General features: G+C 46.3%; 1 protein-coding gene across 2 annotated transcripts; it reads right to left on the bottom strand.

Annotated features, from left to right (window-relative positions):
• Positions 1–641: 641 nt before the first annotated feature.
• On the bottom strand, positions 642–17143 carry sprtn (SprT-like N-terminal domain). 2 transcript variants are annotated; one of them, XM_068020222.1, is made up of 5 exons: positions 16869–17142; positions 15099–15198; positions 10475–10603; positions 8185–8452; positions 643–1827 (listed from the first exon to the last, which is right to left on the bottom strand). In XM_068020222.1, the coding sequence occupies exons 1-5, from the start codon at positions 17105–17107 to the stop codon at positions 1043–1045; spliced, it is 1521 nt and encodes a 506-aa protein (XP_067876323.1). In that variant the 5' UTR covers positions 17108–17142; the 3' UTR covers positions 643–1042. The 2 variants fall into 2 exon arrangements, with proteins under 2 accessions (XP_067876324.1, XP_067876323.1); XM_068020223.1 differs by lacking the exon at positions 10475–10603 and having other exon boundaries at positions 642–1827; positions 16869–17143.
• Between the last annotated feature and the right edge of the window lie 161 nt (positions 17144–17304).

Raw genomic sequence — 17304 nt, 5'->3', positions numbered from 1 at the left:
CAATTAAATAGATGGGAGGACCAGGGTCAAAGGTTTTAGCTGTGCAGGGCACAACCTCAGGCTTCTTACTCTCCCCCGCCCCCACGAGAAATAATGGACCCTCTGCAATAGGCAGCTGTCTTGTGGGGTGGACGAAAATTTCAATCCCTTCAGGCAAGAACTGGGCCTGTTTCTGGCAGATCCTCTAACCAAAGGTAGGTACCGTTTAATGCTAAACAGGGCCAGAGTGGTCTCCTGGCCTAGTTTCAATTGCCTAGATGAGTCAGAGAGGAATTTCCCACCCAAAGTGGCCTGGGATTTTAATGTGGCTCTTTGCCTCTCCCAGGAGATCACATGGTATTGGGGGAGTGGGGAGCATATATATTGTGAGTTATCACAATTATGTGGAACAGGCTGTATGGACCAGAGGGTCTATTCCTTTCAATTTTATTATGGCCTTTTGTTCTTTACAGAGGAAAAAGTTTCCTCCGCATTGACCCTATTGAATCCCTTAATGATAAACACCTCAATCAGATCAGCCCTCAATTATCCTAACTCAAGGGATTCTGAGCCACGTTTATGCATTCCGTCCTCTTAGTTAAACCCTCCAAATCCCAGCATTATGAATATATCAACATGGAAATCAGGACAATCAACTTTATTAGTATGACACATAATTCAAGTAATTATTTTACATGCAAAGATAAAAAAGTTGTAAAATCTGCATAAAATTGAACAGGTTAATCTGCAGTAAATAAAGAAAGCATCATACAGTTTACATTATTCATATTAAATGTTCAGAAAATTGCAATGGCAATACCTTTCAGAAAAAATTTCCATTGAATAAATAAATACATTTCTTTATAGAAATCTCACTGAGACAAACAGCTGGTGGGGTTGGGCAGGAGGAGGGAAGGGTGTTAAACCCACAAATTTTAACCCACCTCTTTTCCTGGAAATGCTCAATGACCCTGACAACATTGAAATAAAACTTGATCTACAGCTTTCACAGACAAACTGTGTTGCTCTCTCTCTTCCCCAACCACCAGCCCCCACCACCCAGTCACCGAAGGCAGGAATCCAGATGTTGGTTAATTTCAGATGGTGAGATGGCAGAGTGACAGATAGGGCAGTTAACGAGCACACTGCTGGTACTGGTACCAGTGTCACCAGCTGGGCTGCCCATCTGAGATGGTTTGTTTGCACCTTTCTGGTCGTGCCAATTCCTGGAGACTGTCTCACCAGGCATGCTTGGTCCAAAAGATCGGTCGCCATGTCTGTCTGCTGGAGATCTAACAAAGGCATGCAAGATGGATGGCTCAGCCCGAACCTTTTTTCTGGTGCTCGTGCCAGTGGCAGAGCAGCCCGATTGGCAAGGAGTCGCGTGCAGTTCAGTGACGGGCCGTTTCTGGCTGCTTTTAGACGCTGTTCCCTTCGTGGACTTCGCTGGCTCTGTGTTGATCTTAACAGGCGATCCATTGATGCTGACAAAAGCCCTGGTGTTGCTGACGGATTTTCTAGCAGTCTTTGGACTTGCACTGTTGCCGGGGCTTTTCAGCAGCCACCCAGTGAGGACAGAGGGTGATCCAGCACCTAACTTGACGGGATCAGACGAATTTGCAGCCTGTGGAGAAGCTTTTTGCTGGCTGAATGCAACAGCACAGGACCCTGACCTTAGTTCAGGAGCCAGGGGAGCAAACTGGGATGGCGGGCTCAGTAATTTGCTGCTTTCAGGTATCTTCCCCAAGGGCGTGCGTTGAGAGGGAGAGTCGGTGCGCTTGCCTCCGAGAACATGTCCTTTTCCATTGAACGGAATGACAGAACCAACATCCACGCTCAGAGATTTATCTAAACAGAGCAGGACAGAGATGAACAGTTACTGACTTTAGCTGATTACATATTGGGACAAGCAGTCATCTTCAGAAAATCAAATGAAACATATTACAAAAGATCATTTAGATCACTGCAAACAAAAATGCACTGTGGTTAATTTGATTACTGTGTAAATAGTGCGCGACAGGGTCTGAATCCAGGGATTTTTCCATTTTTGGGATGTGGGCATTTCCGGCAATGTCAGAATTTATTGAACAGCCTCAGCTGCCCTTGAGAAGGCAGTGATGAACCTCCCTGTGCTGTAGTCCATGTGGTAAAGGTGCTCCCCATGGTAGTGTAGTGGTTATATTATTGAACAAAGATAATTACAGCACAGGAACAGGCCCTTCGGCCCTCCAAGCCTGCGCCGATCCAGATCCTCTCTCTAAACATGTCGCCTATTTTCTAAGCTTCTGTATCTCTTTTCTTCCTGCCCATTCATGTATCTGTCTAGATACATCTTAAAAGACTCCATCGTGCCCGCATCTACCACCTCCGCTGGCAATGCGTTCCAGGTGCCCACCACCCTCTGCGTAAAGAACTTTCCACGCATATCCCCCCTAAACTTTTCCCCTTTCACTTTGAACTCGTGTCCTCTAGTAATTGAAACCCCCACTCTGGGAAAAAGCTTCTTGCTATCCACCCTGTCTATACCTCTCATGATTTTGTACACCTCAATCAGGTCCCCCCTCAACCTCCGTCTTTCTAATGAAAATAATCCTAATCTACTCAACCTCTCTTCATAGCTAGCGCCCTCCATACCAGGCAACATCCTGGTGAACCTCCTCTGCACCCTTTCCAAAGCATCCACATCCTTTTGATAATGTGGCGACCAGAACTGTACGCAGTATTCCAAATGTGGCCGAACCAAAGTCCTATACAACTGTAACATGACCTGCCAACTCTTGTACTCAATGCCCCGTCCGATGAAGGAAAGCATGCCGTATGCCTTCTTGACCACTCTATTTACCTGCGTTGCCACCTTCAGGGAACAGTGGACCTGAACACCCAAATCTCTCTGGACATCAATTTTCCCCAGGACTTTTCCATTTACTGTATAGTTCACTCTTGAATTGGATCTTCCAAAATGCATCACCTCGCATTTGCCCTGATTGAACTCCATCTGCCATTTCTCTGCCCAACTCTCCAATCTATCTATATTCTGCTGTATTCTCTGACAGTCCCCTTCACTATCTGCTACTCCACCAATCTTAGTGTCGTCTGCAAATTTGCTAATCAGTCCACCTATACTTTCCTCCAAATCATTAATGTATATCACAAACAACAGTGGTCCCAGCACGGATCCCTGTGGAACACCACTGGTCACACGTCTCCATTTTGAGAAACTCCCTTCTACTGCTACTCTCTGTCTCCTGTTGCCCAGCCAGTTCTTTATCCATCTAGCTAGTACACCTTGGACCCCAAGCGCCTTCACTTTCTCCATCAGCCTGCCATGGGGAACCTTATCAAACGCCTTACTGAAGTCCATGTATATGACATCGACAGCCCTTCCGTCATCAATCAACTTTGTCACTTCCTCAAAGAATTCTATTAAGTTGGTTAGACATGACCTTCCCTGCACAAAACCATGTTGCCTATCACTGATGAGCCCATTTTCTTCCAAATGGGAATAGATCCTATCCTTCAGTATCTTCTCCAGCAGCTTCCCTACCACTGACGTCAGACTCACCGGTCTATAATTTCCTGGATTATCCCTGCTACCCTTCTTAAACAAGGGGACAACATTAGCAATTCTCCAGTCCTCCGGGACCTCACCCGTGTTTAAGGATGCTGCAAAGATATCTGTTAAGGCCCCAGCTATTTCCTCTCTCGCTTCCCTCAGTAACCTGGGATAGATCCCATCCGGACCTGGGGACTTGTCCACCTTAATGCCCTTTAGAATACCCAACACTTCCTCCCTCCTTATGCCGACTTGACCTAGAGTAATCAAACATCTGTTCCTAACCTCAACATCCGTCATGTCCCTCTCCTCGGTGAATACCGATGCAAAGTACTCGTTTAGAATCTCACCCATTTTCTCTGAGTCCAAGCATAACATTCCTCCTTTGTCCTTTAGTGGGCCAATCCTTTCTCTAGTTACCCTCTTTCTCCTTATATATGAATAAAAAGGCTTTGGGATTTTCCTTAACCTTGTTTGCTAAAGATATTTCATGACCCCTTTTAGCCCTCTTAATTCCTCGTTTCAGATTGGTCCTACATTCCCGATATTCTTTCAAAGCTTCGTCTTTCATCAGCCGCCTAGACCTTATGTATGCTTCCTTTTTCCTCTTAGCTAGTCTCACAATTTCACCATGGTTCCCTAATCTTGCCATTTCTATCCCTCATTTTCACAGGAACATGTCTCTCCTGCACGCTAATCAACCTCTCTTTAAAAGCCTCCCACATATCACATGTGGATTTACCTTCAAACAGCTGCTCCCAATCTACATTTCCCAGCTCCTGCCGAATTTTGGTATAGTTGGCCTTCCCCCAATTTAGCACTCTTCCTTTAGGACCACTCTCGTCTTTGTCCATGAGTATTTTAAAGCTTACGGAATTGTGATCACTATTCCCAAAGTAGTCCCCTACTGAAACTTCAACAACCTGGCCGGGCTCATTCCCCAACACCAGGTCCAGTATGGCCCCTTCCCGAGTTGGACTATTTACATACTGCTCTAGAAAACCCTCCTGGATGCTCCTTACAAATTCTGCTCCATCTGGACCTCTAACATTAAGCGAATCCCAGTCAATGTTGGGAAAATTAAAATCTCCCATCACCACCACCCTGTTGCTCCTACATCTTTCCATAATCTGTTTACATATTTGTACCTCTATCTCACGCTCGCTGTTGGGAGGCCTGTAGTACAGCCCCAACATTGTTACCGCACCCTTCCTATTTCTGAGTTCTGTCCATATTGCCTCACTGCTCGAGTCCTCCATAGTGCCCTCCTTCAGCACAGCTGTGATATCCTCTTTGACCAGTAATGCAACTCCTCCACCCCTTTTACCTCCCTCTCTATCCCGCCTGAAGCATCGATATCCTGGGATATTTAGTTGCCAATCATGCCCTTCCCTCAACCAAGTCTCAGTAATAGCAATAACATCATACTCCCAGGTACTAATCCAAGCCCTAAGTTCATCTGCCTTACCAACTACACTTCTTGCATTAAAGCAAATGCACCTCAGACCACCAGTCCCTTTATATTCATCATCTGCTCCCTGCCTGCTCTTCCCCTTAGTCACACTGACTTCATGATCTAGTTTCTTACAGGCTTTTGTTACTACCTCCTCACTGTCAACTGACCTCAATTGGTTCCCATCCCCCTGCCACATTAGTTTAAACCCTCCCCAACAGCGTTAGCAAAAGCACCTCCAAGGACATTGGTTCCAGTCCGGCCCAGGTGTAGACCGTCCAATTTGTAATAGTCCCACCTCCCCCAGAACCGGTCCCAATGTCCCAAAAATCTGAACCCCTCCTTCCTGCACCATCTCTCAAGCCACGCATTCATCCTGACTATTCTTTCATTTTTACTCTGACTATCACGTGGCACTGGTAGTAATCCTGAGATTACTACCTCTGAGGTCCTACTTTTTAACTTGGCTCCTAACTCCCTAAACTCTGCTTGTAGGACCTCATCCCGTTTTTTACCTATATCATTAGTGCCTATGTGCACAATGACAACTGGCTGTTCACCCTCCCCCTTTAGAATGTTCTGCAGCCGATCTGAGACATCCCTGACCCGTGCACCTGGGAGGCAACATACCATTCGGGAGCCTCGTTTTCGACCACAGAACCGCCTGTCTACTCCCCTTACAATCGAATCCCCTACGACTATAGCCCTTCCACTCTTTTTCCCGCCCTTCTGAGCAGCAGAGCCAGCCACGGTGCCATGGACCTGGCTACTGCTGCCTTCCCCTGGTGAGCCATCTCCCTCTACAGTATCCAAAACGGTATACTTGTTTTGGAGGGAGATGACCGCAGGGGACTCCTGCGCTGCCTTCCTGCTCTTTCTCTGCCTTTTGGTCACCCATTCCCTTTCTCCCTCAGCAATCCTAATCTGCGGTGTGACCAATTCACTAAACGTGCTATCCACGACCTCCTCAGCATCGCGCATGCTCCAAAGTGAGTCCATCCGCAGCTCGAGAGCCGTCATGCGGTCTAACAAGAGCTGCAGCTGGACACACTTCCTGCACGTGAAGGAGACAGGGTCATCAGCCATGTCCCTGAGCTCCCACATTGAGCAAGAGGAGCATGATACGGGTCTGAGATCTCCTGCCATTTTTAATCTTAAGTTTAAACTTAGTTAAATGAAAAAGGAACGAAAAGTTTTTACCAATCACAATAAAACCAGAGAAATCGAAAAAGCCTTACCTTATAAACACCCCACCGAGTCCTTTTTTTTTTGGTTAGAGGAGGAGGGCGGGTGGGAGACACTACAAGTGTGGTGTCTCGGGTTCAGAAACCGCCCAAATATATAGTGTTTTACTTACCCAGCAGCCCCCTGGCCTCCGCCGAAAAACAAAAGGAAATTAAATTTACTTTCAAACTGACTTTCCCAGCTGCTCACTCGCTCACACGCTGCTCCCGAAAAAGCTGCTGCACTGAAAGGCACTGAACTAGTAATCCAGAGGTGTAGCCTAATGATCCAGAGACACAAGTTCAAATCTCACCACAAATTTGAATTTAGTTCAAAGAATACTGTAATTAAAAAGCTGGCATCGGTAAAAAAGGTCACGTGTTCTCGGACTGTCTAAAACAGCCAGTTCACTAATGTTCTTTAGGGCAGGAACCGACCTGCTGTCCCTGCCTGGTCTGGGTCTGTATGTGACTCCTGTCCCACACTGTGGTTGAGTCTTAACTTCTCTCTGAAATGGGCCTAACCTTTGAGAAGGCAACCTGCAGATAGGCTTCTAGGGCTGCAGATCCTCCTATTAATATGTAGGACATAGCATGTCACATGGCAAATAGTGTCTCAATTTACTGTCATCACTTTTCTGGATAATGAGGAACCCACTACTTGACCAAACCAGGCCTTTTGTTTTTAAAAAGGGGCTAAACAATAATGAAGTAAGCAGTCTGAGGCTGGAGATAGTTCACAAGGAGTCAAACCAGTTTGGCAAAATCCTTTGAATTCTTAAGAACTTCAGAAAGTGACCAAAAGAAATCACTAAAATTCCATAAACCTAATCTCAGATAAACACCCGTGTACCACCGTAAGACAAAAGGGACAGAGTTTCAGTGAGTTCCAGTAATTCCCAGCAACCGACCCTGCAGGCTGAATTCATCATTTATAAAACAACCCAACAAGATAACGGCAAAACCAGCTGTTGAGCATCTCATACACAAAGGCTGAAACAATTGGAGCATCACCTCTGAACTGTAAACAAAACACCAACACCTAAAATATTTGTCCTTTTGAAAAGGACACAGGTAGACATTTACTGAAGATGTAACCTCAGTCAGATGCTCTATTTCAAACACTGAAAAGAAAACAGAGATAAAACTTTTATTTTTAATTACAGTAACCATTATAAATCAGTCCCCAGGTAACCTTCAACTTAAGCAAGCGTGTGGCGTTTATATTAGGGACCAATACTGTGAGGGTATCATAGAATCATAGAAAGTTTAAGGCACAGAAAGAGGCCACTTGGTCCATCGTGTCTGTGCCGGCCGAAAAATGATCCACCTATTCTAATCCCACCTTCCAGCATTTGGTCCGTAGCCCTGCAGATTACGGCACTTCAGGTGCATAGCCAGACTCCTTTTGAATGAGTTGAAGGTTTCTGACTCAACTACCCTTTCGGGCAGTGAGTTCCAGGCCCCCACCACCCTCTGGGTGAAAAGGTTTTTTTCTCATCTCCCCTCTAATTTTTCTACCAACCACTTTAAGTCTATGCCCCCTCATCACTGACACCTCTGCTAAGGTGAATAGACCCTTAACGTCCACTCTATCCAGGCCCCTCAAAATTTTGTACATTTCAATCAGATCTCCCCTCAACCTTCTCTGTTCCAAGGAGAACAACCCCAGACTATCCAATCTTTCCTAATAGATGCATTTTTCCAGTCCTGGCACCATCCGCGTAAATCTCCTCTGTACTCTCTCTAGTGCAATTACATTCTTTCTGCAATGAGGTGATCAGAGCTGCACACAGTACTCAGGTTGTGGCCGAACCAATGATTTATACAGTTCCAGCATAACCTCCCTGCTCTTGTATTCTATACCTCAGCTAATAAAGGAAAGGATTCCATATGCCTTCTTAACCACCTTATCATTACTTTTCCATCTGCCAGACAATAGTAATTTTGTTGACACTGCCACCCAGACCTATTACCTCTGTCCTTTTGTGGCTTTGATGGTTTCTTTAGTGCGCCCCCACTTTTCTCTTTCTTCGCCTTGTAGTTTTCAGGCTCCTTGACTTTGGAGTATGTTCCGCCGCAGGTCCGCTGATGCTCAGCCCACCAGGGGTCTCGAGCCGATGGTGCTCTGTTCATTGCACGTTTAACATATCCAAAATACGGCCGCCTGTTCTGACAGGGCCCATCACAGCGCCACCAGTGCTGCCGGTATTCATCCACCTCATCATGGAAGTTGTGATAAATCTGAAAGAGACAGGGGTTTGTAACAAACTGCACTAACTGCTGAAACAGGAACCTGGAGCTGGAAATATCACTATGTACCTTATACCAACTTTGGCCGACTAACAAAATGGGCATGGAAAAACAAACTGACCTGCAGGACTTTTTCTACAAGGTTTGTATCCTCACCAGCTTGCTGTTTTTTCTTTATTCTTTCATGGAATGTGGGTGTCACTGGTAGGGCCAGAGTCAACCACATTGCTGTGGGTCTGAAGTCACATGTAGGCCAGACCAGGTAAGGATGGCAGATTTCCCTTCCTAAAAGAAATTAGTGAACCAGATGGGGTTTTTATGACAATCAGAGAGAGCAATGGTGCCATGAAACTGAAACAACCCTTCAATTCCAGATTTTTATTAATTGAATTTAAATTCCACCTGCTGCCATAAACCTGTATCCCCAAGGCATTAGCCTGGGTCTCTAGATCACCATCTCCCACTAAAGGCAGTGAAACCTGGACAACTTACACCTAGCAAGAAAAAAGGTTCAACAACTTCCATCTCTGGTGTCTACAACACATCCTCAGCATCACATAGAAAGACAGTCACCAGTAAAGCAGTCCTTTCTAGGGCAAACATGCCAAGAATGCTAGCGCCAATCAAGCAAAGAAGGCTTCGCTGGCTTGGGCATGTGCACAGGATGGAAGACGGCCACATCCCCAAGGATATGCTATATGGGGAGGTAGCCTATGCCAAGAGATCAGCAGAGACCCCATTGCTCTGATCCAGATATGTTGTCAAAAGACATGGAAGCCTTCAACAATCACAAGTGGGAAACTCTAGCTGATGATCAATGCAAATGCTGACACCAGCTGTGGACAGGAATTCGGCACAACGACATGTGGCTTCAGAAGCTCCAAAGCAATCACCAGCCCTGCAAACAAGGCATCAGCAAAGATCACCCTGCACCACTGGCAAGGGACAAGTTCATTTGTGGCAGACTTTGCCTTTCCAAAATTAAGCCATCAAAAGTACAGACAATCTCATCTGGTCTCAAAGTTCAGAGGCTGCATTCCAATCATCTCTTGCAAGATGCCAGTCAACCATCTTTTAGTTAATGTATGGTTTTCACTCTAGTTGTGGCCAGTGAGATGTAAAGATGGTTTTTAATAATTGAATCATTTACTAGCAAAGTATTACAAATCAGTTTCATCTTAACACTGATCAGTTACCACATTTTACACTGTCAGTATTAAACTTTAACTCAAGTATTTTATACACCAAACTGTACAACAGTTTGTATTTATATAACATTTGTAACTTAGTAAAACTTCCTAAGTCACTTCACAGGAGGCTTATCAGACAGAAACGAACAGCCAGTCACATAAGGAAATATTAGGACAGGTGACCAAAAGCTCGGTCAAAGAGGTAGTTTTAAGAAGCGTCTTAAAGGGAGAGTGTGGTACAGAGGCAGGGGAGTTTAGGCAAGCAATTCCATAGCTCAGGGTTTAGACAGCTGAAGACAGGCTGCCAATGGAAATCAGGGATGCACAAGAGGCCAGAATTGGAAGAGCGTAGAAACCTTGGAGGGTTGTAGGGCTGGAGACAGTTACAGACATAGGAAGGGCTGAGGCCATGGAGGAATTTAAACATCCACAGCCGACAGTTGGCTAAAAAGTAAGGGTTGGCCAGAATTCTCAGCACTTATGAGGTCATATCCCTGTATATGTGCAATCACAGCTGGGACCAATAGACAGTGATCAAACCTGAAACTTAAACTTTCCTCCTCTCATCCGAGGGTTACTAAACCCAACGGTAACAATGTCTCCTCCCACACTGTCCACAGTCAACATCACAGCCCTTAGGTCAAGTGATTCAACTTGGACTAGAATTGAACATGGTCCATTTTCAGCATCCCAAAATCTGAGGGAAGGGGACAGAAGCATGTGTTTGGGAAATGAATTTAAGCTCTTACGTGACCAGACAAAGGCCAAGCCCAGGCATGCCAGACGTCAATCTCACACACAGACCTTGCCCCTGGGTACTTACAGTCACCTTGGCTCCACTCATCCTGTTGATCCTCCTCATGTGTTTGCAGAACTCCAGCCCATGAGACTCATGGTCTTTGTCATTATTTGTAACAAACAGCAAGGCATGGATCATTTCATGTAATAGTGTCTATTGGGAAAGCAAAAAAAAAAAAATGTTGCGATTGATCTGTTTTATTTGGTTTGCCTTCCAAGAATTTTCATAAAGCACAAACTTTAAAAAAAAATGAAACAGAAAAACTCCCCAGAAATTTGAACTTGCTGATGATAATCTGATCAGGTGTGAGGCTTGACAGAAACCAATATTGCTGGAGACAAACTGCCATCAGTGGATGCTGAATTATAGTTTGCATTTTTTAATAGTCTGCGAGTACAATTCATGTAAATGAAAGACTGGATAAATATGGTATAACACAATAAAAGCAATCCACTTCATCCAGTTAATAAAAATAAGTTTTCGCCCATAATTTTAGAAAATCCCCAAAAATATGTACTTTTAAGCCTAAAAGTAGTCAGAGCCTAATTTCCGAGACATTCCCTTACCTCCTTACTGGCCTGGGGTTTTAAGCTGTTTTTTTTCCCTCTCCCAAGAGATTAGTGAGAATAAATATTTACAACATTGGGGAGACCCATGATGCATGGGGTGAGGAATGTCTGTCTTGTGATGCAATGTCTTGTAGTGGGTCTTTTTTCATCATTTTTCATATTGTCATGCAGGCCCTCACCTGCCAAGAACGAGGCACACATTATTTTGCCACATGAACATTAAAACTTAAAATTGGTGCTGGGAAGAGGAGGACCTATCACAAGGAATTGCAAGGCCCCTTGTCGGAAAGACCTTTTTTGCATGCTAGCAGACAGTGTTGGAACATTGCTTCCCCAATACACAGATGAAGTGGTCAGACCAGTTAAGTCACATGACTAACTGGCTGTTGCAGAATTTGAACTTGCCACAGAGAATTTGAACTCAAAGCTCTTTTCTCCTGGACCGAGAAGACCTCTCTCCTGTCTGCTCCCATCTCTTTCTTACAGAATTGAAAACCATTGAAGACCTATGAAACCCAAGAGAAAAAATTCTCCTACAGTGAACAAGGTTGAAGAATAATACTGGGCCCCAACAAAAAGATTACCTACAATCAAGGTCTACAGCGAGTTTGAAGCACAGTAAAAACCTCTCTTCAGAGATTGCCTCAAACCTCTCCATTTTATTTTTCTTCTCTTTTCTATCCCTATTTGCATGTGCGTATCGCATATGCATGCTAACGTGGGGCGCAGCGTGTATCCATAGGCATTACCTGAATTAGAGTTTAAGTTTTAATAAATTTCACTTTTCTTCTTTAAACCTAAGAAAGCCTGTTTATGCTCATTTCTTTGCCTTATAATTGGAAAGTGGTGAACAAGGATTCACCAAGGGGGAGCTCAAAACACAGTGTTTAAAAATTATACCGTTACAATAAGACCAAGTGAAGGCTAAAAGGGACCCCTAGACACCTTCTTCACCTGGTCATAATATATTCATTTTTTAAAAAATGGCTTTACAGCTTAATTCACCAGATGTTTGTGATAGCTCAGCGAGTAGAGATTTAACCCTAACTTTCAAAAATGATGACTTGTGTATTTCCAGTCGTTGGTTTTGAACAATAGTGAACATGCCATCATCTCCTTCACTAGTACGCTTGTGTGAACCCAATATACAGAAGGCATTCGAAGGAATGACTGCCACAGTTTCAGTTTTATGCTAGATATTTTTGTGGGTGTAACGTTTCCAGTCAGACTGTTTAATTGGCCCTGTGATTCCAATTGTCTGGAGCGCACCCTTCTCTTCCCAATACATGGATAAATAACAGCAAGAGTGAGGGTTTGCAGAGATACCTAACTCCATACATTGCCTATAGAAATACACAGTACATAAGTTCTCTATACAGATGGTGAACTGAATAAGCAGTAAGCAAATTAAGACAAAAGCTTGAAATATAAAAGGGATTTTACTCACACAAGATAGATAAACAGTATTTTCATACAGCAAGGTACATCTATATCCCTACACTTCAATAGGAATGAGTAGTTAAAGGTTTACGCATTTACTGACTGCAAGCTTAAACTAGCCTGAAATCCATTGGCAGAGTGGCACAAAAGTTTACAGCCAGACCCTTGGATCTTGAGTGCAAGCCACACACACACACCGTGCACTCTGAAAACGAACGTCAATCTGCATGATAAAACTTCTATTCACTGAGCTATCAATCCACCCAATCAAGGTTTGTGAATGCAGGTCCTGAAACAGACAGCAGCACCTCCCCAGAATTAATTAAACCAGAACTGCCATTCATCAATATTGAATGGAAGCAATTTGCATTAATAACCTAACATGCTACCAGTGAATGTGGCAATCCCAGTTTAACATCTGGAACTTTGCAACGTTCTCCGTTTTATAAATCTGCATAAATGAAGAATGCCAATAGCCATTATGTTTAGAATGGAATGGATGATTCCCTTCGGAACATACCTTGAGTGATGTTGATTTAACCTCTTGCATGCTGATTTTAGCAGCAGTGATACAAGTTTTAAAAGAAAACACTGGCAAAAGACAATTCTGCCACAATGATGTCCTGAATAACTCAGATTGAAGCAGAAACCAGGAAACCAGAAACACTCATACAAATAGAATAAACCTAGTATCCCACTGAGTATTCAACGTTCCCGCTTCAGCAGAAAGTATGCATCTTACCTGTCACATCGTTCATAAATTATTCCCTTTTATACAATAGGCCTGGCCTCTAACCAAAACCAGACAAAAGGGTAGAGAGGAGTTTGTTACTAAACTGTACAAAACACATCAACAGGCAAGAAACTAGCATCTTAAAGAAACAGCAAGCAAATATAAAACAGAAACCTACAGGAACACGCCAACAGCCCAGTTCCCCTACCCCACCCTCGTTACTTCACACTTAATGAAAATCCAAAGCACCTCCCCTAACCTGAACAAGTAAATATCCAGGAACACCAGAGCAGGTTGAAGGGTGAAGTCAGAATAAGGATCAAATACTCTAGCAAAAGGCGAAGCTCTCTGCACTGCTGGTGTCAGGAGTTAGTGAATGGCACCCCTGAAGAGGGGAAGCAGGTTAGTAAAAGAAGACAAGTGCGAATGGAGTTTGGCTGAGTTTGGTGGGGTGTGCAAGTTACTACACAGTGCAAGCAGGCAGACAGCAAGGGAAACATCCTGTATTAATAGAGCACTTCCAAATCTCTCTCAATGTCCCGCAGTACTTCACAATGAACCAACAAATTATTTACCTGAAATGGGAATATAAATATTAGGCGTCTTATGAAAATAAGCCACATCAGCAGCGAAGATCATGCCATTGCCACTACCCCAGTGTTTTATGAATGAATATGGGTTTGATGCACCCATTTCCTCATGGCCGGAATGAATATCCCATCATGGGATGTTGTCATGCTTGGAAGGAGCCAGGGTGAAATAAACAATGAATTCAAGGAATTATGAAAATAAAATGTCAGGGGGCCAGGTGTCACCTAACAGAAACTCAAATCTGATGGATTTTTACCTTAAAAAGTAGCTCTCTGGAGAGGGAGGCAGATCATGCTAAGACCACAGAAAGCCAGTTTCCAGCCAGAGGCTGAGAGAGAGATCCAGTTAAACAGAAGAATCCTGCTGAACAAGAACTGAACAACCACTACAGTAGAAAAATTACAAAGTGACATTGAGACTCTCCATAAACCAAATTCACACCAACTTTGGGCTGAGAGTTAACCATGAGAATTCTACCACACCTCAGCAAGTTCAAGACTGCAAACATCCAGGCATGCACCTTTAAAAAAGGCTTTCCTAAGAAGTCTCAACAGTATTCTGTAAACCATAAACTCATATCACCTTGGACTTTAATTGCATCATACCCTTTTCTCTCCATCTATTCTTGTGTATGCACATGTGAGTGTGTGAGTGGGTGAATTTGTGACTATTTCAGGAATTGTTTAAAAATAAACAGTTATCTTCCTTTTTATAACCTATCTTTATTTGACCCTAAAAACACTCAGGGACTAATGCACCATTTTTAACAAAACATGATTGTGGTCAGTTGGGAGGTGAAAAGTAGAAGCCACCCACACCACTTAACAATTTGTCCTTAACTGTATGCTTACATAAACGTAACATTTGAGGGCAACTTTGAACTCCTTAAGGTGCTGTGAAGCTTCATTCGCTTTCCACCCCTCACCAATAATGCCAGCCTCAGAACAAGATTTGTTTTTGTGACAGTCTTATGTTTCTCACAAGTGTTCTAACAGCAGAGATTCCAAACTTGGGGGGCACACAGCCCAGATTCACCAGAATGATACCCAAGTTAAAATGGTTAAATTATGAGGACAGCCACAATCTACCAATGGCAGAACAAGCTCGAGGGGTGGAATGGCCTCCTCCAGAGCTCCTTATACATTGGACCAACAATTGTAGTTGGCCAAACATATTTAGTGCCAGAGGCGAGACTTCAGTCTGTGCTAGATTTGAAGCTGGGCCCATGAGGAAGAAACACATGTATACCCTGTACCAGCAGGTCTCCCATAGAAAAGCATGAGAAGACGTGACACTGACACTACTCAAAACATACCTCAACCAGGTCTCGCCTGGGTCGCAGTTTCAACAGAGGTTCGCTGATGCGTATGGAGCACAGACCTCCTCTCCCTTCATAGCAGCACACCCCAGCACAACTGTAACAAATCCACAAAAGGCCAGCAACAATTAATTGAGCATGGAAGACAACAGGAAGTACAAAACAACTACAGTGAACAAAATAAATTACATGACTGCTGTGAAAACTAGATTGGAGAGCCAGTCAACAAAATCGTTTGCTGTTAAGTCAGCAATCAATTTTTTTGTAAAAACGTGCAAGACAGTCAAATCAGTAATAAGCAGATGAAAGGTGCCCTACTTCAGGCAAAACGGCGAAGGGGAGAGGGGATTGGGGGGCGAAGGGGAGAGGGGATTGGGGGGCGAAGGGGAGAGGGGATTGGGGGGCGAAGGGGAGAGGGGATTGGGGGGCGAAGGGGAGAGGGGATTGGGGGGCGAAGGGGAGAGAGGATTGGGGGGCGAAGGGGAGAGAGGATTGGGGGGCGAAGGGGAGAGAGGATTGGGGGGCGAAGGGGAGAGAGGATTGGGGGGCGAAGGGGAGAGAGGATTGGGGGGCGAAGGGGAGAGAGGATTGGGGGGCGAAGGGGAGAGAGGATTGGGGGGCGAAGGGGAGAGAGGATTGGGGGGGGGGGAAGGGGAGAGAGGATTGGGGGGGGGGGAAGGGGAGAGAGGATTGGGGGGGGGGGAAGGGGAGAGAGGATTGGGGGGGGGGGAAGGGGAGAGAGGATTGGGGGGGGGGAAGGGGAGAGAGGATTGGGGGGGGGGGAAGGGGAGAGAGGATTGGGGGGGGGGGAAGGGGAGAGAGGATTGGGGGGGGGGGAAGGGGAGAGAGGATTGGGGGGGGGAAGGGGAGAGAGGATTGGGGGGGGGAAGGGGAGAGAGGATTGGGGGGGGGAAGGGGAGAGAGGATTGGGGGGGGAAGGGGAGAGAGGATTGGGGGGGGGGAAGGGGAGAGAGGATTGGGGGGGGGAAGGGGAGAGAGGATTGGGGGGGGGAAGGGGAGAGAGGATTGGGGGGGGGGGAAGGGGAGAGAGGATTGGGGGGGGGAAGGGGAGAGAGGATTGGGGGGGGGAAGGGGAGAGAGGATTGGGGGGGGGAAGGGGAGAGAGGATTGGGGGGGGGAGAAGGGGAGAGAGGATTGGGGGGGGGAAGGGGAGAGAGGATTGGGGGGGGGGAAGGGGAGAGAGGATTGGGGGGGGGAGAAGGGGAGAGAGGATTGGGGGGGGGGAAGGGGAGAGAGGATTGGGGGGGGGGAAGGGGAGAGAGGATTGGGGGGGGGGGAAGGGGAGAGAGGATTGGGGGGGGGGGAAGGGGAGAGAGGATTGGGGGGGGGGAAGGGGAGAGAGGATTGGGGGGGGGGAAGGGGAGAGAGGATTGGGGGGGGGGAAGGGGAGAGAGGATTGGGGGGGGGGAAGGGGAGAGAGGATTGGGGGGGGGGAAGGGGAGAGAGGATTGGGGGGGGGGAAGGGGAGAGAGGATTGGGGGGGGGGGAAGGGGAGAGAGGATTGGGGGGGGGAAGGGGAGAAGAGGATTGGTGGGGGGAAGGGGAGAAGAGGATTGGTGGGGTGAAGGGGAGAAGAGGATTGGTGGGGGGGAGGTGGGGGGGGGGGGTGAAGGGGAGAAGAGGATTGAGGGAGAAGGATTGATAACCGTCCCCTCCAATGATATTGCTGAAAGTTTCAGGCTCCACCCCCAGACAGTTGGGAAATTGTCATTAAAGTGGCGGCACTGACGTCTCTCCGCTACTCACAGCGTCATGCGCGGGCTCCAGCGAACCTCCACCCCGGCCAACCGGCCCCAGAAATACACGTCGTTAAACTGCAGGAAGAGGTCGTGTAGATTGGGGTTCGGGTCGATCAACTCCCACTCCCCGTCCACCACGGAAAGTGGCGCCTGTTGCCCAGCCGACCTCGGAGTGGGGGCAGCATTAGCGTCTTCCTCCTCCCAGGCCGCCTGCAATTGCAGCGCCAGCAGCAAATCAGCCTCCATCACCCGCCCAGCTCCTCCCTCTCGATCGCTCAACGCAGATGCGCAGCGCCGACGCGTCACTTCCTTTTCCACGCCAATCACATGCTAGAGCAGTCACCACTCCGACCAATGGGTGGACGGGAAAACATCTGACCAATGAGAGAGCAGGTGGCCGGGCACGGTCAACCAATGGGAAGCCTGGGGAGGGGCGGGTCTCG

Source organism: Heterodontus francisci, chromosome 3, assembly GCF_036365525.1.
Source record: "Heterodontus francisci isolate sHetFra1 chromosome 3, sHetFra1.hap1, whole genome shotgun sequence".
Lineage (NCBI taxonomy): Eukaryota > Metazoa > Chordata > Chondrichthyes > Heterodontiformes > Heterodontidae > Heterodontus > Heterodontus francisci.
This window is presented reverse-complemented; position numbering and strand designations above follow the sequence as displayed.